This window comes from Macaca mulatta, chromosome 19 (genome assembly GCF_049350105.2).
Source record: "Macaca mulatta isolate MMU2019108-1 chromosome 19, T2T-MMU8v2.0, whole genome shotgun sequence".
Classification (NCBI taxonomy): domain Eukaryota; kingdom Metazoa; phylum Chordata; class Mammalia; order Primates; family Cercopithecidae; genus Macaca; species Macaca mulatta.
This window is the reverse complement of record NC_133424.1, coordinates 51,118,203-51,141,381: the sequence shown is the minus strand read 5'-3', so window position 1 is coordinate 51,141,381 and position 23,179 is coordinate 51,118,203. Positions and strand designations below refer to the sequence as shown.

Sequence of the window (23,179 nt, the reverse complement as noted above, 5' to 3'; positions counted from 1 at the left end):
TCTTCGCTAAGGCATAAAAAAAGGGACCTTTGCTCCAGTTCCAAATAAGTTCCTAATTTCCATCTGAGACCTTGGCAGCCTGGACTTCATTGTCTGTATCACTATCAGCATTTTAGTCACAACCATTTAACCAGTCTCTAAGAAGCTCCAAACTTTCCTTCATCTTCCTGTCTTCTGAGCACTCAACTCTCTTCCAACCTCTGCCTATTACCCAATTCTAAAGCTGCTTCCACATTTTCAGGCATCTTTATAGCAATGCCCAACTTCTCAGTACCAATTTTCTGTTAGTCCATTCTTGAATTGCTGTAAAGAAATACCTGAGACTAGGCAATTTCTAAGTAAAGAGGTTTAACTGGCTCACAGTTCTGCAGGCTGTACAGGAAGTATAATGGCACCTGCTTCTGGGGAGGCCTCAGGAAGTTTCCAGTCATAGTGGAAGGCCGAGGGGGAGTAGGCATGTCATATGTCAAAAGAAGGAGCAAGAGAGTGAGGGGGAGGTGCTATACACTTTTAAACAACCAGATCTCATAAGAACTCACTATTGTGAGGATGGTACTAAGAGGGATGGTGCTAAATCATTCATGAGAACTCCACCCTCATGATCCAATCACTTCCTACCAGGCCCCACCTCCAACATTGGGGATTACATTTCAATATGAAATTTGGGCAGGGACACACATTTAAACTATATCAATATCCAAAGGAAATAAAATCAATATGTTTAAGAGATATCTATGCTCCCATGTTTAATGCAGCGCTATTCACAATAGCCAAGATGTGGAAGCAACCTAAGTGTTCATCAAAGGATGAATGGATAAAGGAAATGGGATATATATAATGGAATAGTATTCAGACTTTAAAAAGGAGGAAATCATGTTGTTTGCAACAAGGATGAACCTGGAGGACATTATGTTAAGTGAAGTAAGCCAGGCATAGAAAGACAAATACTGTGTAATCTCACTTATATGTGGAATCTAAAAAAGTTGAACTCATAGAAGGAGAGCATAGAATTGTGGTTACCAGGGCCTGGCAGGGGTGTTGGTGGTTGGAGAGATGTTGGTCAAAGGATATACAGTTTCAATTAGGAGGAATTTAAAAAAAAGTGTGTGATGAAATTTGAGTCAGTTCTGAGACTAGAATGTCCAGAAGAAACTGGATGTGACGGAGGCTCAATAATTTAGCAGAATTATGACAAAGAGACAGGGGTGATAAGGTGAATTATATGCCAACAAACTTCTCTCTTGTACCAAGCACTACCTAGGATATTCAGAGCCCATATGGGATGTGGTTAGAGTTCTGCGAGTTTCATGTACAAGTGTGTATTTTATATATACACGTGTGTGTGTGTGTACACACACCAAGGTATGTATGTACAGTATTTAAACAAGTCACATGTGACCTAGAGGTTTTGCTATTATTCAGACAACATGAACTGCTCAAGAAGAAAGTGGATTAGCAAAGAGCTCCATCTCCTCATCCTTTGTGAGTGATACAGGAGGATGCATAAAAGGACAAGGCACAGAGAAGGCCATGCCCTGCGAGGAGACAGTATAAGACTGTACACAGCAAAGTCTCAATGCCTCGAAGATGAGGCAAAAGTGCACTCTGGAATAATCAGTCAGTTCTGACACTCTGCCACCCCTTGGTCTCCTTTAGCCCTGATGTAGGAAAACACAGGGCCAGGATGACTACCAGATGGATTAAGCATTGTATTGCCAGTGGTACTCTTATACCCCTTGCTGAGCATGCACCTCTAAAGAGTGCATGGGGGTGGGAGCATACTGGATGCTGGTGTAAGGGAAGTCCCAGTGAACAGTGTTCTGCATTGGGCCAGTAATAGTCTCTAATCCAGATGCCATCTTCTCATGAGTCATTCCAGGTGGTTTCTCCTCTAAGAGCCTCTGCTCAATATGTTTCTTCCCTTGTTCAGAATATGCCATGATTCCAGGGGTCCCAGGAGGAGTAAGACTTTTTATTTCTTCCTGATTCCATCTTGGTAAGTTGTATGTTTCTAGGAATTTACCTATTTCTATATCTGGGTCCACAACCCCCAGGCCATGGACCAGTACCAGTCCGTGGCCTGTTAGGAACTGGGCTGCACAGCAGGAGGAGAGCAAACATTACTGCCTGAGCGCCACTTCCTGTCAGATCAGTGGCAGCATTAGATTCTCAGGAGCTTGAACCCTATTGTGAACTCTGCATGCAAGGGATCTAGGTTGCCCGCTCCTTATGAGAGTCTCATGATCTGAGGTGGAACAGTTTCATCCTGAAACCATCCTCCCCTGTCCCCTCATCACCCTGGTCTGTGGAAAAATTGTCTTCCATGAAACCAGTCCCTGGTGCCAAAAAAGGTAGGGGACCACTGTACTATATTATCTAATTTGTTGATGTATACTTGTTTGCAATAGTCACTTATGATTGTTTCTGTTTCTTTGTCATTCAAGGTAATGTATTCTATTTAATATCCGATTTTCTGGCCGGGTGCGGTGGCTCAAGCCTGTAGTCCCAGCACTTTGGGAGGCTGAGATGGGCGGATCACGAGGTCAGGAGATTGAGACCATCCTGGCTAACACGGTGAAACCCCATCTCTACTAAAAAATAAAAAAAAAAACACTAGCCGGGCGAGGTGGCGGACGCCTGTAGTCCCAGCTACTCGGGAGGCTGAGGCAGGAGAATGGGGTAAACCCGGGAGGTGGAGCTTGCAGTGAGCTGAGATCCGGCCACTGCACTCCAGCCTGGGCGACAGAGGGAGACTCCGTCTCAAAAAAAAAAAAAAAAAAAAAAAAAAAAATCCGATTTTCTTTGAGTCTTCTCTATTTTTTTCTTACATAAGGGATTGTTGATTTTGCTTATCTTTAACAAAAACATAACTGTTAGTTTTGTTGATTTTTCTCTATTGTTTTTCTGTTCTCTATTCGATTTCTTTTTCTTTTTTGGAGACGGGGTCTTGCTCTGTCGCTCAGGCTGGAGAGTGCAGTGGCGAGACTGGCTCACTGCAACCTCCGCCTCCTGGATTCAAGCAATTCTGCCTCAGCCTCCTAAGTAGCTAGGATTACAGGCGCCCACCACCACACCCAGCTAATTTTTGTATTTTTAGTAAAGACAGGGTTTCACCATGTTGGCCAGGCTGGTCTTGAACTCCTGACCTCAAGTGATCTGCCCACCTCGGCCTCCCAAAGTGCCGGTATTACAGGAGTGAGCCACTGTGCCCAGCCTATTCCATTTATTTCCATTCTAATCTTTATTATTTTTTTTCATTCTGCTAGCTTTGCTTTTAGTTCTTTTTTTTCCTACTTCCTTGAGTTGTAAACTTAGTTTGTTTGAGATATTTCTTCGTTTTAAATGTAGACATTTATCTTTATAAACTTTTCTCTTAGGACTGCTTTTGCTGCATCCCATAAATTTTGGTATGTTGTATTTTTGTTTTCATTTGTCTCAAGGTATTTTTAAAATTCCTTTTTGATTTCCTCTTTCACCCAACTGGTGTTCAAGAGTGTGTTGTTTAGTTACTATGTGTGGATTTTCCTTATTTATTGCTGTTATTATTTCTAGTTTGATTCCACATGGTCTGAGGAGATAATTGTTATGATTTCAATCTTCTTAAATTCTTAAGACTTGTTTTGTGACCCAACATATGATCTGTCCTGGAGGATATTCCAAGTGTGTTTGAAAAGAATTTGTTGCATGGGCTAATTCTGCTGGGTGGAAAGTTATAGATATGTTTGTGGGGTCCATTAGGCTAGAATGCACAAGTTGGACTTTTTAAAAATTGATTTTCTGCTTGAGTGCTCTATTCATTATTGAAATTGGGGCATTAAAGTTTCCTCCTATGATAGCATTGCTGTCAATTTCTCCCTTTAGCTCGGTCAATATTTGTTTTATATATTTCAGTGCTCTGATGTTGGTGCATATATATTTACAATCTTTATATCTTCCTGTTGAATAGACCCTTTTATTATTATATAATGACCTTTTCTGTCTCTAATAACAATTTCAATATAAAGTCTATTTTGTCTGATATAATTATAGCCACCCTGCTCTCTTTGGTTACCAATTGCATGGAAAAATTTCTTCCATCCCTTCACTTTTAGCCTATGTGTCTTTAAAAAATTTTTAAATATTTTTATATGGATACATAATGTTTATACATATTCATGGGGAACATGTGATATTTTCTTTTTTAAAAAATTTAAATAGAGATGGGGGTCTCATTTTGTTGCCCAGGCTGGTCTCAAACTCCTGGGCTCAAGTGATCCTCCCCGCTTAGCCTCCCAAAGTGTTTGGATTACAGGCATGAGCCACTGCATCCAGCCAGATGTGATATTTTCTCACATTCATAGAGTGTGGGATGATCAAGTCAGGGTATTTGGGGTATCCATCACATCGAGTATTTATCATTTCTATGTGTTGGGAACATTTCAAGTCCTCTCTTCTAGCTATTTTGAAATATACATTGTTAACTGTGATCTCTCTGCTATTGAACATTAGAGCTTATTCCTTCTAACTATGTGTTGTGTACCCAGTCTTTCTTCATCCCCTCACAAACACCCTTCCTAGCATCTAGTATTATTGTTCTACTGTACACCTCCAAGAGTGACTTTTTTTTTTTATATCTCCCAAATGTGAGTGAGAATATGTGATATTTGTCTTTCTGTGCCTGTCTTATTTCACTTAATGACCTCCAGTTCCTTCCATGTTGCTGCAAATAACATTATTTCATTTTTTTTATGGTCAAATAGTATTCCATTGTGTATATATATCATATTTATTTATTTATTTATTTATTTATGAGACAGAGTCTGACTCTGTCACCCAGGCTGGAGTACAGTGACAGCTCACTGCAACCTCTGCTGCCCAGGTTCAAGTGATTCTCCTGCCTCAGCCTCCTGAGTAGCTGGGATTACAGGCATCTGCCACTGTGCCTGGCTAATTTTTGTATTTTTAGTAGAGACAGGGTTTCACCATATTGGTCAAACTGGTCTTGAACTCCCAACCTCGTGATCCACCCGCCTTGGCCTCCCAAAGTGCTGGGATTACAAGCATGAGCCACCACGCCCGGCTGTCACATTGTATTTGTCCGTTCATCTATTGATGGACACAGGGTGATTCTATATTTTGCTATTGTGAATAGGGCTGCAATAAACATGGGATTTAAGGTATCCCTTTAATATACTGATTTGTTTTCCTTTGAGTAGATACCCAGTAGTGGTATTGCTGGATCATATGGTAGTTTTTAGTTTTTTGAAAAATTTCCACATTCTTTTCCACAGTAGATGTACTAATTTAAATCTCTACCAAGAGTGTGTAAGAGTGGTGAAACCCTGTCTCTACTAAAAATACAAAAATTAGCCAGGCATGGTGGTATGTGCCTGTAGTCCCAGCTACTGGAGAGGCTGATACAGGAGAATTGCTTGAACTAGGAGACAGACATTGCAGTGAGCTGAGATCGTGCCACTGAACTCCAGCCTCGGCCACACAGCGAGACTCCATCTCAAAAAAAAAAAAAAAAAAAAAAGAATTCCCTCTTCTCTGCTTCCTCACCAGCATGCATTGTTATTTATCTTTTTAGTAATGGTCATTCTAACTGGGCTAAGATGATATCTCATTCTGGTTTTGATTTGCATTTTCCTGATGATTGGTAATGTTGAGCATTTTTTTTTCTATTCCTGTTGGCCATTTTTATGTCTTCTTTTGAGAAATGTCTATTCATGTACTTTGCCTGCTTTTTAATAGAAATTTTTTTTGGTTGGGTTGTTGTGTTTTGTTTTACTGTTGTGTGAGTTCCTTGTATATCTGGATATCAATCCCTTGTCAGATTAATAGTTTGCAAATATTTTCTCCCATTCAACAGGTTATCCCTTTACTCTGTTGTTTCCTTTTTGATGCACAAGCTTTTTACCATAATATAGTCCCATTTGTCTATTTTTGTTTTTGTTGCCTATGCTTTTGAAGTCTAAGCCATAAAATCTTTGCCTAGACCAATGTCCTGAAGTATTTCCCCTGTTTTCTCTTCATAGTTTTATAGTTTGGGTCTGCCATTTAAGTTTTTAATCCATTTAATTAGTTTTCAGTTGATTTTTGTATACGGTAGGAGATAGGGGTCCAATTTCATTCTTCTGCATATGTATATCCAATATTCCCAGCACCATTTATTGAGGAGGGTATCCTTTCCCCTGTACATGTTCTTGGTGCCTTTGTTGAAAATCAGTTGGCTATAAATGCACAGATTTATTTCTGGGTTCTCTATTCTGTTCCACTGGTCCGTGTGTCTGGTTTTATACCAACACCATACTGTTTTGGTTATCATAGCCTTGTAATATACTTTGAAGTCAGGTAGTGTGATGCCTTCAGCTTTGTTGTTTTTGTTCAGGATTGCTTTCCTATTGGTTTTTGGCTGTATCAGATCTAAGAGTTTTTTGTGGAGTCTTTAGTTTTTCCTAGAAATAAGAGCATATCATTGGTAAAGAGGTACAGTTTGACTTCCTCTTTTCCAATTTGGATGTCTTTTATTTATTTCTCTTGCCTGATTAATCTGGCTAGGACTTCCAGTACTGTGCTGAATAGGAGTGGTGAAAGTGGGCCTCCTTGTCTTGTTCCCATTCTTAGAGAAAAGCCTTTTAGCTTTTCCTCATTCACTATATTAGCTGTGGGTTTGTCATATATGGCCCTTACTTTGTTGAGGTTTGTTCTTTCTATGCCTAGTTTGATGATAATTTTTTTATCTTGAAAGGATGTTTATTTTCATCAAGTGCTTTAATGCATCTATTGATCATATGGCTTTTTTTCCTTCATTCTGTTATGTGATGTATCACGTTTATTGATTTGAATATGTTGAACTATCCTTGCATTCCTGGGATAAATCCCATTCGGTCATGGTGTATTATTTTTCTGATGCGCTGTTGGATTTGGCTTGTATTTTGTTGAGAATTTTTGCATCCATTCATCAGGGATATTGGCTTCTAGTTTTTTGTTGTTGTTGCATCCTTGTCTGGTTTTGGTCTCAAGGTAATGCTGGCCTCTTAGAATGAGCTAGGGAGAATCCCTTCTCTTTGTTTTTGTGGAATAGTTTGAGAATTGGTGTTAGTTCTTCAAAAGTTTGGTAGAATTTGCAGTGAAGCACCAAGTCCTGGACTTTTCTTTGTTGGGAGACTTTTAATTACTGATTCAGTACTTTTGAATCATTATTTGTCTTACTCATTATTGGTCTGTTCAGGTTTTGTATTTCTCCCTGATTTAATCTGGGTAAATTATATGTATCCAGGAATTTATCCATTTCCTCTAGGTTTTCCAGTTTGTTAGTTAGTCTCTGATGATCTTTGGTATTTCTGTGGTATCAGTTGTAATACACTTCTGGTTTTGTTTTTTTTTTTTTTTTGGTTCTTTTCTTTTTTCTTGGTTAATCTGGCTAGTGGTTTATCAATTCTGTTTATCTTTTCCAAGAACCAGCTTTTCATTTTGTTAATCCTTTGGGGTTTTTTTGAGTTTGTAGTTTGTTCAGTAATTCTCTGATCTTTATTATGTCTTTCTTTGTACTAATTTGGGTGTGGTTTGTTCTTGCTTTGTAGTTCCTTGAGGTGCATGATTCGATAGTTTAAAATTTTCTACTTTTTTGATGTAGACATTTATTGCTATAAACTTTCTTCTTAGCACTGCTTTTCTGGTATCCCACACATTTTGGTATGTTGTGTTTCTATTTTCATTTGTTTCAAGAAATTTTTTATTTCCTCTTTTATTTCTTCCTTGACCCAGTGGTCATTGAGGGGCTTAATTTCCATGTATTTATACAGTTTCCAAAGTTCTGCTTCTTACTGATTTTTAGGGTTTTTTTTTCCATTGTGATCTCATAAGATACTTGATATGATTTCAGTTTTTAAAAATGAAACTGTTCTTCCTACCCTTTGTGTTGGTTATTCTAGGTGTTTTGCTCCACTGTGTTGCTGCAGCTTCTTAACTGGATTCCAGAGCTCTCCTAGAGCTATTTTTATTCATGGATAGCTAATTGTCCACTTTTGTGGGAGGAAGGGAGCAAGAATCCCCTACTCTGATATCTTGTGACATCACTACCCTTTCTTTGTTTCTTAAGACATTTTTGAAGAAAAAAAGTTGTTACTTTATATAATATCTCTCAATTTTGTAGTTTCATGTATTCCCATGATGAGATTCAGGTCATGGATTTTTAGTGGAATACTGGAATTACTGCATAATTTGTGTGTGGCAAAGGTCATAGGGCAAATTAAATGACATGATCTTTGAATAAGATCAAGACTCCTTTTGAAAGGCTGGTTGATCAGGGAACCTGCATTGCTCTACCACCTTATTTCATGGCTATGAGCATCAAACTTTAGGGAGTTGATTCTGACCTGTAACAAATTTAGTGCCTTAGCTATGCACCAATACCTCCAGTTTAACGACTACTTATTTGGTATTCCAAGAACTACCCAGATGCCTTTTTTACGATTTTGAAATTTTCTTACAAAAGCAATACAATACTGGAACTTTTGGGCCCATGAAGTCCAAGAGGACTTTATTAACATTAAAACCTAAGAGTTTGCTGCAACTTGGCCTGTTTTTCTAGACTGTACAAAATACCACCTATCTTACGATTTGTATTGAGACAAGTCTTGTGTTTCTGCATGGGCCAGGTCCTTTGAGTGGAGCTATTTACAACCAAGTTAAAATTGTTTGTATAAGAATGTGTGGCCGGGCACGGCAGCTTATGCCTGTAATCCCAGCACTTTGGGAGGCTGAGGCGGGTGGATCACCTGAGGTCGGGAGTTGGAGACAGGACTGACCAACATGGAGAAACCCTCTACTAAAAATATAAAATTAGTTGGGCATGGTGGCTCCTGCCTGTAATCCCAGCTACTCAGGAGGTTGCAGCAGGAGAATCACTTGAACCTGGGAGACGGAGGTTGTGGTGAGCTGAGATTGTGCCATTGCACTCCAACCTGGGCAACAAGAGCGAAAGTCTATCTTAAAAAAAAAAAAAAAGTGTGCCACCGGCCGGGTGCAGTGGCTCACACCTGTAATCCCAGCACTTTAGGAGGCCAAGGCAGTTGGATCATGAGGTCAGGAGTTCAAGACCAGCCTGGCCAACATGGTGAAACCCCCTCTCTACTAAAAATACAAAAATTAGCTGAGTGTGGTGGCACGTGCCTGTAATCCTAGCTACTTAGGAGGCTGAGACAGGAGAACTGCTTGAGCCCGGGAGGCGGAGGTTGCAGTGAGCCGAGGCTGTGCCACTGCACTCCAACCTGGGCGACAGAGTAAGACTCTGTTTCAAAAACAAACAAACAAACAAACAATTTTAAAAAATGACTAGCCGGGCGCGGTGGCTCAAGCCTGTAATCCCAGCACTTTGAGAGGCCGAGACGGGCGGATCACGAGGTCAAGAGATCGAGACCATCCTGGCTAACCCGGTGAAACCCTGTCTCTACTAAAAAAATACAAAAAATTAGCCGGGCGAGGTGGCGGCGCCTGTAGTCCCAGCTACTCTGGAGGCTGAGGCAGGAGAATGGTGTGAACCCAGGAGGCGGAGCTTGCAGTGAGCTGAGATCCGGCCACTGCACTCCAGGCTGGGCGACAGAGCCAGACTCCGTCTCAAAAAAAAAAAAAAAAAAAAAAAAAGACTAATATTGCCAAACCAAAGGTCATGAAGCTATTCTTCTATGTAATTATTTAAAACTTTTTTTTACCTTTTACATTTACAGTTAGATTATAGGGGTCCAAATGAGGCAGGAGAATAGGGTCTGGAGACAGGGAACCTAAAGGCCGACCCCTGCTGACTTCTTGGAATTGGACTAAGAGGAAAATCCCACCTCTCCTTGACCAAACATGAGGCTAAAGGCCCTCCTTCTCTGAACCGCCCCTCCCCTATGTCACAAATGGGAATGTCTGTGATTGGTTCATTCTGAATCCTTCATTTGCAGGGTGCCTCTGATTGGTCCTGGGCAGAATTCTTCATTCCTATAGGGTGTGACCTATCAGAGGCTTCTAAAGGATATTTAGGGGTGTTACTATGCTCTTTTAGTTTAATAAAATACCCAAGGCACATGACAATCTGGACTCTTGAGCCACTTGTTTGAGCCCTCTCCAACTCTGTGGAGTGTACCTTCACTTCAATAAATCTCTGCTTTTGTTGCTTTTTCTTTGTGCATTTTGTTCAATTCTTTGTTCAACATGCCAATAATCTGAACAACCCAATTAAAAACTCTTCATCTGGTAACAGATTTATTTTATACACATGGAGTTGACAAGACAACATTTAATAAAAGATCACTCATACTCCAGTGCACCACAGGATTAACTTTGTCAGAAATCAAGTGAGTATATAAGTATGATTTTCTTTTTGGACTCTGTATTTTGTTCCATTGATTTGTCCATTGGTAAGGCAATACCACACTATATTAGTTACAATAGCTTTACCATCAGTCTGGATATTTGGTATTGTAAGTCTTCCAGCTTTGCTTTTTTCTTCAAATATTCTCTTGGCTATTTCTGAGCCTTTCATTTACTTATATATTTCAGAATCAGTTTGCCAATTTCCAGCAAGACAAAACTGCTGGGATTCTGATTGGCATTGTGTTGTTTATAGATCAATTTGTGGAGAATTAGTATTTTTATTTGTAATCTTCCAATACATTAACATGTATCCCAACATTTATTTGTATTCTTTGATTTCTGTCAATATTTTGTAATTTTAATTATTTATATCTCATATATTTTAAATTTATTCTTGGCACTTAAGAATTTATTTGATAAATGTTATAATTTAAAATTTAATTTCTTATTTATTTATTGCTGATATATGTATTTGGTTTTTTTTCAGATGGGTCTTGCTGCGTTGCCCAGGCTGGACTTGAACTCCTGGGCTCAAGCAATTCTCCTGCCTCGGCCTCCTGAGTAGCTGGGACTGTGGATGCATGTCACAATGCCTGGCTTATATTTGATATTTTATATTGACCTATGTTTAGCCACATGGCTAAATTCGCTATTTAATTTTAATAGGTTTTGTGTAGACTTAGATTTTTCATGTAGGCAATCATGAAGTTTGTGAATAATGAAGAGTTTCATTTCTTTTCCAGTCCCACACCTTAACTTTTTTTCTTACCTTATTGTGCTAGGTAGAATTTCAAGTACATTTATGTATGTAACTATTAGTTTTATTGATGCCTCAATAAATTAGGTACAATTTGATAAGTTTTGACATATACACGTGAAAAACCATCACCACAGTAAAAACAAACAAACAAGCAAAAAAACTAAACATGTCTATCACCTACTTTTTTCTCTATAATCCGTTCCACCCGCCCCAAGTCCCAGATAACCATTGGTGTGCTTTGTCACTTAGATTAGTTTGGATTTTCTAAAACTTTATGTAAATAGAAAAATACAACAAATGTATTATTTGTTGTCTGGATTCTGTCACTCAGCATAATTATTTTGAATTTCATATTTTTGCATACATCAGTAGTTCATTTTCATATTACTGAGTGGTGTTATATTGCATACATATATTACAATTTGTTTATCCATTCACTTGCTGATGGATATTTGGGTTGTTTCCAGTGTTAGCTATTTCAAATAAAAATGATGAGAACATTTATTTACAAGTCTTCATATGGATCTATGCCTTATTTTTTCTTAAATAAATACCTAGAAGTGGCTAAATCATCTGATAGGTGTGTATTTAGCATAAGAAATTGTCAAACTGTTTTCCAAAGTGGCTTACCATTTCACATTCCCACCAGCAGTGTGTAAGAGTTCCATTTCTTGACCAGGCACGGTGGCTCATGCCTGTAATCCCAACACTTAGGAATTAGGAAGGCCAAGGCAGGCAGATCATTTGAGGTCAGGAGTTCGAGACCAGCCTAACCAATATAGTGAAACCCTGTCTCTACTAGAAATACAAAATTTAGCTGGGTGTGGTGGCAGGTGCCTGTGGTCCCAGCTACTCGGGAAGCTGAGGCAGGAGAATCACCTGAACCCGGGAGGCAGAGGCAACAGTAAGCCGAGATCTCACCACTGCACTCTAGCCTGGGTGACACAGCAAGACTCCATCTCAAAAAAAAAAAAAAAAGTTCAGTTTCTCAGTCATGCCAGCCATATTTCAGGTGCTTATTAGCCACATGTGGCGAGCAGCTACCATACTGGAGAACATAGAACATATCCATCATTGTGGAAAGTTCTATTGGACAGCACTGGACATCTCCTTCCTATGAACTCCTAAGGCCTGTGACCTAAACTGCTTTACTTTTACCGTAGGAAATAAGGGAGATGCACAGGGCTTTATTCTGTGATTAACGACTGCCATCTCAGGTTCATTTTCCATCCCTTTCCCCACATTTCGGAAGTCATCTGGTTTGAATTCTTTGGTTCTCTCAAGCTGCAAACCAGGCCGTGTACCTCGTCTGCTCATCTGTCAGATTAAGAGGGACCCAGAGGATCCTATTCAAGGCCCACATTCTCCAAAGGAGTTAAACTTCTAAGAAGAAACTAAATGGATTCGATCTTATCTATTTATTGAAGAAACCAATCCTGGGTAAAGAAAAAAGGGAATGAGGTTTTGGGACAGAGGTGCTGGGGGTGCGAGAGAAGCCCCAGCCCCTGAGTGGTGTGGTGGAGGGAAGGGAGGGGTCACTTGTAAAACTCATGCTCCTGCTCGTCCTTCTTGATGACAGTCTTGTATGCTTTCTCGAAGTCCTTGGCCAGGACAATGTAGCGGTTTTCACGGACAGCCAACATTCCACTCTGTTGAAGGATGAGAGTTAAAATCTGCTTCCTGTGGCAGGGCGCGGTGGCTCATGCTTATAATCCTGACACTCTGGGAGGCTGAGGTAGACGGATCACTTGAGCCCAGGAGTTCGAGACCAGCCTGGGCAACATGGTGAAACCCCGTCTCCACAAAAAATACAAATATTAGCCAGACGTGGTGGTGGGTGCCTGTAATCCCAGCTACTCGGGAGGCTGCGGTGGGAGGATCAGTGCAGTGAGTCATGATTGCACCACTGCATTCCAGCCTGGGTGATTGAGCGAGTCCCTGTCTCAAAGCAAAACACAAAAAACAAAACACTACCCCTGTACTATCCACCCCTAGTGATGGTAGAGGAAGAGAGAGATGGTGCCCACGACCCAGGGCAGCCATGAGGGGACAGAAGGACTACAGCAGGGTGGTTCAGAGAAGAAGGGTCCTCACACACCCGCTGCCTGGATCCAGAGAGAAACCACCACTTACCTCCTGACAGATGGAGTTGATATCAGCTCCTGAAATCTTATCTGGCCGGGCCACATCTGCAGCAAGTTAAGGAAACTATTCCTTGTGTGATGGGGTGAATGCCTGGGGCTGGAAGTCATCTTTGGCCATCTCTGTCACCTCCCCTCCTCCCTGGACCTTGGTCCCACCTGCACAGTCTGGGCTGTGGTGATGGCAGAAGTGGGGCTGAAGATCTAATCCCCGTTCCCAACTAGGGCCCCTCCCTCACTTCTGCAGCAGGATACAATCTTCCAAGTCAACCTCCTCAGAGAGGTTCATCTTGCTGGTGATAGTGGAGAAAATCAATCTCTTCTGGCGGCGGTCAGGAAGTGGAAATTCAATTTTACGGTCCAGCCGTCCTGGCCGTAGCAGGGCTGGATCCAGGGTGTCTGCTCTGTTTGTGGCCATGATCACCTGACATCGGGGGGGCAGGTCAGCTCAGATCTCTGCACTCCTACCTCCTTTCTGTCATAACCGCCCCTCAGGTGCCAGCCCCCACCTTTCCTCAGTTCCTATACCACACCTCCCCTTGTCCATCCTGAACCCCAAACCTTGACATTGACATTCTGATCAAATCCATCCATCTGATTCAGCAGCTCCAGCAGGATCCTCTGAACCTCCCTGTCGGCTGAGAGTGCACAGCATGGTCAGTCCCGGGCATCCCATGTGACAAGCCTGTCCAAGATCCCGGGCCTTGCTTCAGCATCACTTACCTCCCGTCTGAGCATCGAATCTCTTGGTGGCAATGGCATCAATCTCATCTATGAAGATGATGGCAGGTGCATTCTCCTTGGCCAGGCGGAACACATCCCGGACCATGCGGGGGCCCTCACCCAGGTACTTCTGTACAAACTCTGAGCCCACGACCCGGATGAATGCAGCTGATGACAGGATGACAAGGGTTAGGCGGGGATGAGCCTCCTGAGGGGCCCATTCTGCTTTAACAGAAACTGAGAATTCCTTAAAGACATCCTTTTCCTTGGATACCCACACCTAGTAGTTGTGTCATTCTCTCATGCCCAAGGCTGGGTCCCACATCCAGCCCTGGGGAACAGTCATCTACTTGTACCCCCCAGTGATCCAGTGGCCTAAATTATGAATCCTCCTCACAAATGTGTCACTGTTTTTTTTGTTTGTTTGTTGGTTTGTTTGTGGCAGAGTCTTGCTCTGTTGCCCAGGCTGGAGTGCAGTGGCACAATCTCAGCTCAGTGCAACTTCTGCCTTCAGGGTTCAAGTGATCCTCCTGCCTCAGCCTCCCAGGTAGCTGGAATTACAGGCGTGCACTGCCACGCCAAGCTAATTTTTGTATTTTTAGTAGAGACAAGGTTTCACCATGTTGGCCAAGCTGGTCTTGAATTCCTGACCTCAAGTGATCCACCTGCCTTGGCTTCCCAAAATTCTGGGATTACAGGCATGAGCCACCATGCCCAGCCAGATGTGTCATTTTTCTGGCCCAATATTTAAAAATCAGGATATGAAATACTAAAAAAAAGAAAGAAAAAAAACCAGTCTAGATTTCTGGAGCACTTGCAAAATCAGCAAGAAAACAGATATGCTGCCCGTATACTAACACATCATACTGCCTCGCCAAGAGCCCTGAGTTCCTATTTGCTCTAAGGCCCGGCTTTTTAATTTCCTGAAAAAAATCAGGGACCACCGGCATGTCTTCTGATATAACTGACAATTGGCAATGGGGTTGAAGACAGATTTGTTCTGGGCCCTCCCTCTGGACTTGGAGTACAGTGGTATGATCATAGCTTACTGCAGCCTCAATCTCCTGGGCTCAAGCAATCTTCCCTCTTCAGCCTCCCGAGTAGCTAGGACTATAGGCATGTACCCACACCTAGCTTTTAAAAATCTTTGAGGAGATGGGGTCTTGCTGTATTGCCCAGGCTGGTCTCAAACTCCTGGCCTCAAGCAATCCTCCTGGCTGAGCCTCCCAAAGTGCTGGGATTATAGGCATGAGCTACCCCATGCTTGACCCTGGCCTTGTTTCTTAAAGTTATACTTGTTTCTTAAGGATCAGATGCTTTGTGTTGTATGAAGCATACCCCCAGAACTCTCCTAGGGAGACATGCAGTCCATAGATAGACTGGGTGGTTTTATGTCATAAACTAGGAACTGTTCAAGGCTTCAGCCCTGCCCTGTTCACTCCCTAAGATCCAGACTTTACACCTGGCTCAAGGGGTCCCTCTTTCTTGGTACTTGCATCAGCTGGGGGCTCGTTCAGCATCCTAACCTCAAGATTTCTGACTGTTTCTGCTCTAAACACACCTTGACCACCTGACTTTGGCCACGCATTTAGTTGGCTGTTCTGCAAATGTCCAACCAGTTCCACATGAAATCCCCATCCCTGGAATTGCCTTATCTGACCCAGACTGTCCGTCAGCCTTTCCTACTCAATCACTACGGTCCCCTTCCTAGCCTGACCTTCCCTGTCCTCCCAATTTCTCAGCCCCCTCTGGGCTCTACTACTACTTCCACCTACGCTGGAATGGGCTCCTGCTTCAGTTACTCACTCTTAGTAAGCTGTGCTGTCACTGGAACAAACAGATGAATTCCCCCCGAAAAACGAGAGGAAAAAAAGGTTCACACCTGTGATCCCAACACTCTGGGAAGCCGAGGCAGGAGGATGGCTTGAGCCCAGGAGTTTAAGACCAGCCTTGGCAACATAGCAAGACCCTGTCTCTACTGAAAATGATGATACAAAAATTAGTTGGGCATGGTGGCACATGCCTGTAGTCCCAGCTACTCAGGAGACTGAAGAGGGGAGGATTGCTTGAGCCCAGGAGATTGAGGTTGCAGTGGGCTATGATCACACCAGTGTACTCCAGCCTGGGTGACAGAACAAGACCCTGTCTTTCTTTTTTTTGTTTGTTTTTTGGAGACAGAATCTCACACTATCGCCTGGGCTGGATTGCAATAGTACAATCTCGGCTCACTGCAACCTCCGCCTCCCGGGTTCAAGTGATTATCCTGCCTCAGCCTCCCGAGTAGCTGGGATTACAGGTGCCCACCACCACGCCCGGCTAATTATTTTGTATTTTTAGTATAGACGGGGTTTCACTATGTTTGTCAGGGTGGTCTTGAACTCCTGACCTCGTGATCTGCCCGCCTCAGCCTCCCGAAGTGCTGAGATTAGAGGTGTGAGCCACTGCGCCCAGCCAGACATGACCCTGTCTCTAGAAAACAAAACAAAACTCTACCCCAGTGAGCAGCTTTTCCCATTGCTACATCCCTTCTACATCTTCTCTCCTCCCTCCCTCTGCCAGTGACAAACCACCCCAGTTCACTCAGAAAAATGACAGAACCTGAAGTGAGGGTATCTAAGTGGAAAAACTGGTAAAATTTGAAGGAGGTCTAAACTTTAGTTCATAGTATTGTACCATTGTTAATTTCTTGGTTTTCCTAATTGTACTATGGTTACATAAGATAATAACATTAGGGAATCTGGGTGAAGGGTACACAGGGCCACAGTGGAAGAATTGTCTTGGGCCACACATAAAATACACTAACACTAATGATAGCTGATGAGCTTAAAAAAAAAAACACAGCCGGTGTGGTGGCTCACACCTGTAATCCCAGAAATTTGGGAGACCAAGGCGGGTGGATCACTTGAGGCCAGGAGTTCGAGACCAGCCTGGCCAACATGGTGAAACCCCATTTCTACCAAAAGTACAAGAAAAATTAGCCGGTCATGGTGGTGTATATCTGTAATTCCAGCCACTCAGGAGACAGAGGTAGAAGAATCGCTTGAACCCAGGAGGCGGAGGTTGCAGTGAACCAAGATAGCAACACTGCACTCCAGCCTGGGCGACAGAGCAAGACTCTGTCTCAAAAAAAAAAAAATCTTATGTTTAAGAAAGTTTACAAATCTGTGTTGGGCCACATTCAGAGCCATCCTGAGCCACATGCAAGTCATGGGTTGTGCTACATAATCTATTGACTTGTATATCTGTTTGCTTTTCCAACTAAGACATCACCTCCATAAGGAGGTGCTCTGTTTACTGTCACGTCTCTACCATCTACAACACATCCTGGCACTTAGTAGGTCTTCAATAAACAGTCACTGAATGACTGAGTTCTAGGTGTCTATTTCTTTTTTCCCAGTCAAGACAAGGGACATCTCTGATTATCATCTTTGCATTCTAGCACAAGGCCTGGTACAGAGTAAAAGTTCAATAAAGTGCCAAGCAAATGAGTAACAATGACAACAGTTAACATTTATTGCCCATTCCAGATGCTTAGTATCAATTTGCTCTTCTGAACACCCACCCCAGAAAAATAGGTACCACCTGACAGTTGAGGAAACTGAGTTACAGAGAGGTTAACTTACCCAGGATCACATAAGAAGTTGGTGGGGGAGTAAGATTTCAAAGCTAGGCAGTCTAGCCCTAGAAAACATACTGCTTAACTACTGCCTCCTACTGCTCCCTGGCTCACATGTATTAAGATATGAACATATGCTGAAGATTTTAGGGCTTTAAAATAAATAAATTTAAAAAAAGTTATAGAGTGAGTGACTTTCAGACATTTTTGTCTGGCACTTACAAAAAGAAATACATTTTTGGGGCCAGGCATATGGCTCACACCTGTAATCCCAGCACTTTGGGAGGCTGAGGTGGGAGAATCCCTTAAGCCCAGGAGTTCAAGACCAGCCTGGGCAACATAGACCCTATCTCTACAAAATACTTAAGAATTAAAAAAAAAAAAAAAACAAACACACATTTTTGAAGAACCACAAGTACACATGAGTGTGCACATGTGTATGAAACAAGTTTCACGAAACAGACGAACTTGTACCATATATACTTGTACCATGGTATAAATACTATGTGGATGTGATCTGATCTGGTGCTTTCTGTTCTACTTCATGTTTCAAAATGCTGGCTGCAACCCACAAATTGAAATTCATAATTATTAATGGGTCACAACCCATTGTAGGAAAACACTGCATTACTTCATTAACTGCTCACAATCACCGGGTGAAATAAGTCTTTTACTACGAGGAAAGGCCCAAGGAGGTGAAGTCAGCACAGCCAGTAACATGCACACATGGGCTGTGACCCCAGAGTCTATGTTTCTAATCACCGTGCAGTGCCACTTCCTGGGGAGAGTGAGCGAGCAGGGAGCAAGGCGAAGAGGCCAGAAGATCAGAGCTCGGGGCAGGGGCGGAAGGGCTCACCTGTTGTGTGATGTGCCACTGCCTTTGCCAACATGGTCTTCCCGCAGCCAGGTGGGCCATACATGAGGACGCCTCGGGGGGGATCGATGCCGATCTGAAACCCAGAGGAAGGAAGAGAAGTGGGAGTCAGGGGTTCCACCTCCAACCCCAGACCCAATGGGGCCTCTCCTTTCCCTGCCACCTGCACCACCTCACCTGCTTGTAGAGCTCGAAATGCGTGAGTGGGAGCTCCACAGCCTCCCGCACCTCCTGCTTCTGAATGTCCATACCTCCAATGTCCGCGTACATCACATCTGGCTTCTGGTCTGGTGGGAGAGCAGAGCTGGGGCTCCTGGCTGGGTCCAAGGTCCCCATAGGGTCCTCCCAGCTGCAGGCTCCCCCTTTACCTGAGGTGAGCATCATGATGCTGCTGTCGGCTTCGGGGGGCAGTACGTCCACCAGTGCATTGCTGTGTTTGTGGAGGGCCACTGAGGCGTTGGGCTTGAGCAGCTCCCGATCGATGGTGCTCAGGATGCGCACATAATAGTTGGAGCCTGCGAGAAGGGAGGGAGGAAAACAAGAAGTGTCAGCCTGGAAACTGCCCCTTCCCCCTTCCTTCCTCCTCATCTCACAGTCGCACCCTCCACGCTGCCAACATCTCTGGCTCAGACCCTGAGGGGCCCCCTCTCGGCCTCCAGCCTTCCCTCCTGCTGTCCGTCCCCAACATTCACACGAACTCCTTATCTACTGCCCTGATTCTCCCTTGAGCTCCAACCTTGGCTGTCCAGCAGGCCTCCCCCTGCATCTCATACTAGTGAGGCACACTTCTCTTTCCAGGCTCAGTCTCTCTCCTGACTGTCAGACCTGGCTGACCAGCAGCCTCCTGGATACCTCCCATGATGCTCTGGACTGCCCTCCCTGTGTTCCCACAAACCTGCTCCTCTACCCATGGTGCCATCTCATGGAAAGCTGCACTATCCCAACTCGCAACATAGAGACCTCATCCTGGATACCACTCTCCCCTCACTTTCTCATAGCCCCCCAGTCCAATTCCAGGCACAATCGCACACCTTTCTCCACAACCTTTACAAGAACATGGCTTGGTCCAGAGGAGCAGAGCCCAGAAACGGGAAAAAACAGGTAAGTGCCAGTAACAATGACTATCAAGAGGGCAAGGCCTAGACCTATATAAACAGCAGCAGCTACAATATACTCTGATAGGGACTCTGAGTCCCTATCAGAGCCCAGTCTTTTTTTTTTTTTTTTTTTTTTTTAAAGACAGAGTGTTGCTCTGTCGCCCAGGCTGGAATATGGTGTCGCGATCTTGGCCCACTGCAACCTCCACCTCCTGGGTTCAACAGAGTCCCATGCCTCAACCACCCAAGTAGCTGGGATTGCAGGCGTGCACCACCACACCTGGCTAAATTTTATATTTTCAGTAGAGACAGGGTTTCTCCATGTTGCCCAGGCTGTTCTTAAACTTCTGGCCTCAAGTGATCTGCCCACCTGATCAAAGTATTGGGATTATACGTGTGAGGCACCATGCCTGGCCTCAGAGCCCAATCTCTTAACACTCCTACTCATCGTTGCAAACTGCAGGCCCCAAACCAGTAGTAGTTGTGAAATCAGTTTGGAAGTTCATGACCAGAACTGTGTTTAAAGCAAAACAGACTAGAATAGGATAGAAAACATCAGCAAATACCACACATAGTAAGGCTAAATATTTCATGGTGAGACTTATGTTTTATACATCTATCTAAAAAGTAAGAGACAAAGACATATTCACAATGTAAAATATATTTCTGGCCGGGCACAGTTGGGCTCACACCTGTAATCCCAGCACTTTCGAAGGGCGAGGTGGGTAGATCACCTGAGGTCAGGAGTTCGAGACCAGACTGGCCAACGTGGTAAAACCCTGTCTCTAATAATAATACAAAAAGTAGCCAGGCGTGGTGGTCCATGCCTGTAATCCCAGCTACTTGGGAGGCTGAGACAGGAGAATCACGTGAACCTGGGAGGCAGAGGTTGCAGTGAGCCGAGATCGTGCCACTGCACTCTCAGCCTGGACGACAAGAGCAAAACTCTGTCTCCAAAAAAAAAAAAAAAAAAAAAAATATATATATATATATATGTATGTATATGTATTTCTACCTTTCGATCAAAATACTCTGAAGAACACTGCACTGCACTGCCCTGCCTTGTTTGCTGCTTCCTAGCACATGGTAGGAAATAGTGAAGTGGACAAATGAATGAATTAGATGTCCTTAGCTACCCACACACCTGTGGTAGAGCCAACAATAGCTGTATTCTGATCCACAGCCTCCAGAAATTGTCCGATGACCAGCGGGATGCTTTGGATTCGCTTCACCTCCTCCTGGGCATGGAGGAATTCCTTTTTCAGGTTCTTTTGCTCATCTTTGATGTATTCCTCCTGCACTTCCAGGAACTCCAGCTCTTGCTGCAGCTTCTGTGAGCAGAGAGGGGACAGAAGGGGATGGCTCCAGCCCTTGCTGATCCAGAGAGTGGTGGAAAATGGGGAGAGTATAAGATGCCAGGTCCTGTGCAAGGTCTGGGTTGGGGGTTGAATGTACCTTGTAGCGGCTGTACAGGTCCTCCAGGTCCTCAGGCTCAGGGCCCAGGAAGGACAGGCCGGTCTGGGGCCGGGACACGGACAGCGCTGGGATCTCATCCTAGACCAAAAGGGACAACTTACGTTGGAAGACGGTCCTCTCATGAAAGCATCTCAACTTCACTAACGTTTGTTCCCCTCCCCATGTCACCCTGAAGTCACTTACCCCCTAACAGACCCCTGATATCATAAGACCCTCTAAATAGATCCTGTTTTTGGCCTCCTAAACAAGCTCCTTATGTCAACTTGCCCCCAAACAGTTCTTATGTTATCATATATCACTCATAACATGTCCCCAGTGTCACACAACCCCCACCTAGGATCTAAATGTTACATCAACTCCATATCAGACCCAAATGCCACCCGATCCCCCTCAAGAGGTTCCTAATGTCACATGGCTCTCCTAGATAAGCTGTTAAAGTGACTGCGCCTTCAAAGAGTCCCAACATTCCCCAGTTTCCCCTCAAAGATCCCTTATGTCACAGTCTCCTAACTCACCTTAGACCTAAATATCACTCAGCCAAGCCACAGATAATACTTAACTACCCGCCCCATTACCCCCATCAGCAAAGCCCTGAACATCAGTCAGCCCCGCAGCCTAGTCCCGGGGATCACTCGGCCGCACAGCTGGATCCCATACATCACTCACCGCCTGACCCAATCCCAACGCCGGGCCACCGACTTAACTAAGCACTACCGGCCAGGGTTCGAAATCAATCCGTCCCAAAGACCCACTAACGTCACTCACTCCCCTAGACCCGCTTTCTGAGCCTTACCTCCCACCATCACTCGGCCACCCAGACAAGCCTTCGAACGGCACAAAGCTCTCCACCGAGGCCTCAGAAATCACCCCAACCCGGGCTGGGGTCCCGGAAGCCATTCATCTCCCCACTCAGGTCTGGCTTCACCCTCTCCCCGCGAGCCCAGCACGGACTAAAAAGCTCAAGTCCCCACTGTACCTGAGCCTTCTCCACCAAGATGCCTATCTCCTCCATAGTGACCAAGCCGGCCTCTGTGTGGCCTGGGATGATCTGTCACCGCTTCCGCTGACGACAACGGAAGTCCCTGGCTGAGGAGGCTTCTGGGAAGCGTAGTTTAAGTTACCGCTAAGAGTGGCTGGAAGGGCAGGATAGGATGAAGGGCTCATCTGGGCTCCGCCCTCAACATAAGCTCGTGCGCTGTCCGTACCCGCAGGCTTGGGGGCGGGACCGGAGCTGTGCGCGTGCGCAGCATCACGCGACAGCGCCATCTTGCCCTGCAGTGAAGGGCTGGGGGTTTACCCCAGGAGGTGGCGCAAGGCCGTTGCTCTTTCAACGGAGTAAGTTCGCAGAGCTCTGGCACGGACAGTCTGGCGGCCAACTGCTCTTAGCTTTCATTTAGTGTCTGGGCTGGAGGGGCCTTGAGCTGGGCTCCACAGAAGGGATCGTATGGGCGGGTAGGGTCTCCTTGTGGGGCTGATCCCAAGATTGTGCCCCGCGCGGGCGTAGGAAGGTCTGAGCTGCCCCTGAAGGTGACCTTTCGTACCGGGCTTTACCCCCAGGAGTGAGGAGCCCCGAGCCCGCAGTGAGCAACCAGTCAAGTAGAACCCACGCGTCTGGGCTGGGGAAAATGAGGCAGCCAGTGCCCAGAAATTGGGTTGCACAGGAGATCCATAGGCCTTAATTCTGTATCCCAGGTTTCCGCCTTACAAACCTATGCCAGGTCCTGTGCTTAAGCTTTACAGGCATCATCGTAGCAGGTATTATGTTTCCTCATTTATAGAGAAGGAAACAAGCCCAGAGCCACGAAGCCACCAGCTGTAGTCACAACGTGCCGAAAGGACAAAGCACAGATTGGGACCCAGGTCTGTCTGACCCCAAAGCCTGTATTCCAGGCCCCAGGGATACACTGCTACCCTTCACACCAGCTACAGTTTTTGTTAAATAAACCTTTTATTGAAGTTAAAGAGAAGAGCACAAATCATTACAGCTCGACGAAATTACACAAAGTGAACACACCCTTACAACCTGAATTCAGATCGCAAAACCAAACAGTAGAAGCCCCATGTGCTCCCCTTTCCTCCATCCCTTCTTCCCTCCCCCTCCCCCACCCCCCCACCCCTGCCTCAAGGGGGCGTCTCACTCTGTTGCCCAGG

The 23,179-nt window shown here is 44.4% G+C and overlaps 1 protein-coding gene across 2 annotated transcripts; it reads right to left on the bottom strand.

Moving 5' to 3' along the window:
- Positions 1-12,500: 12,500 nt before the first annotated feature.
- Positions 12,501-22,078, bottom strand: PSMC4 (proteasome 26S subunit, ATPase 4). Of its 2 annotated transcripts, none has more exons than XM_077976053.1 (11): positions 22,005-22,078; positions 21,008-21,106; positions 20,697-20,790; positions 18,824-18,970; positions 18,633-18,742; positions 18,438-18,531; positions 13,966-14,133; positions 13,804-13,880; positions 13,498-13,666; positions 13,235-13,290; positions 12,501-12,750 (listed from the first exon to the last, which is right to left on the bottom strand). In XM_077976053.1, the coding sequence occupies exons 1-11, from the start codon at positions 22,038-22,040 to the stop codon at positions 12,637-12,639; spliced, it is 1,164 nt and encodes a 387-aa protein (XP_077832179.1). In that variant the 5' UTR covers positions 22,041-22,078; the 3' UTR covers positions 12,501-12,636.
- Positions 22,079-23,179: the final 1,101 nt, after the last annotated feature.

Bases quoted from the DNA above. Each gene is read 5' to 3' on its own strand.
- PSMC4 (XM_077976053.1), bottom strand. From the start codon at position 22,040: ATGGAGGAGATAGGCATCTTGGTGGAGAAGGCTCAG. The intron at 14,134-18,437 runs GTGAGCCCTTCC...TCCTGTCATCAG, and splicing joins AGTGGCACATCACACAACAG to CTGCATTCATCCGGGTCGTG. The intron at 13,881-13,965 runs GTAAGTGATGCT...GTGCACTCTCAG, and splicing joins ATTCGATGCTCAGACGGGAG to CCGACAGGGAGGTTCAGAGG.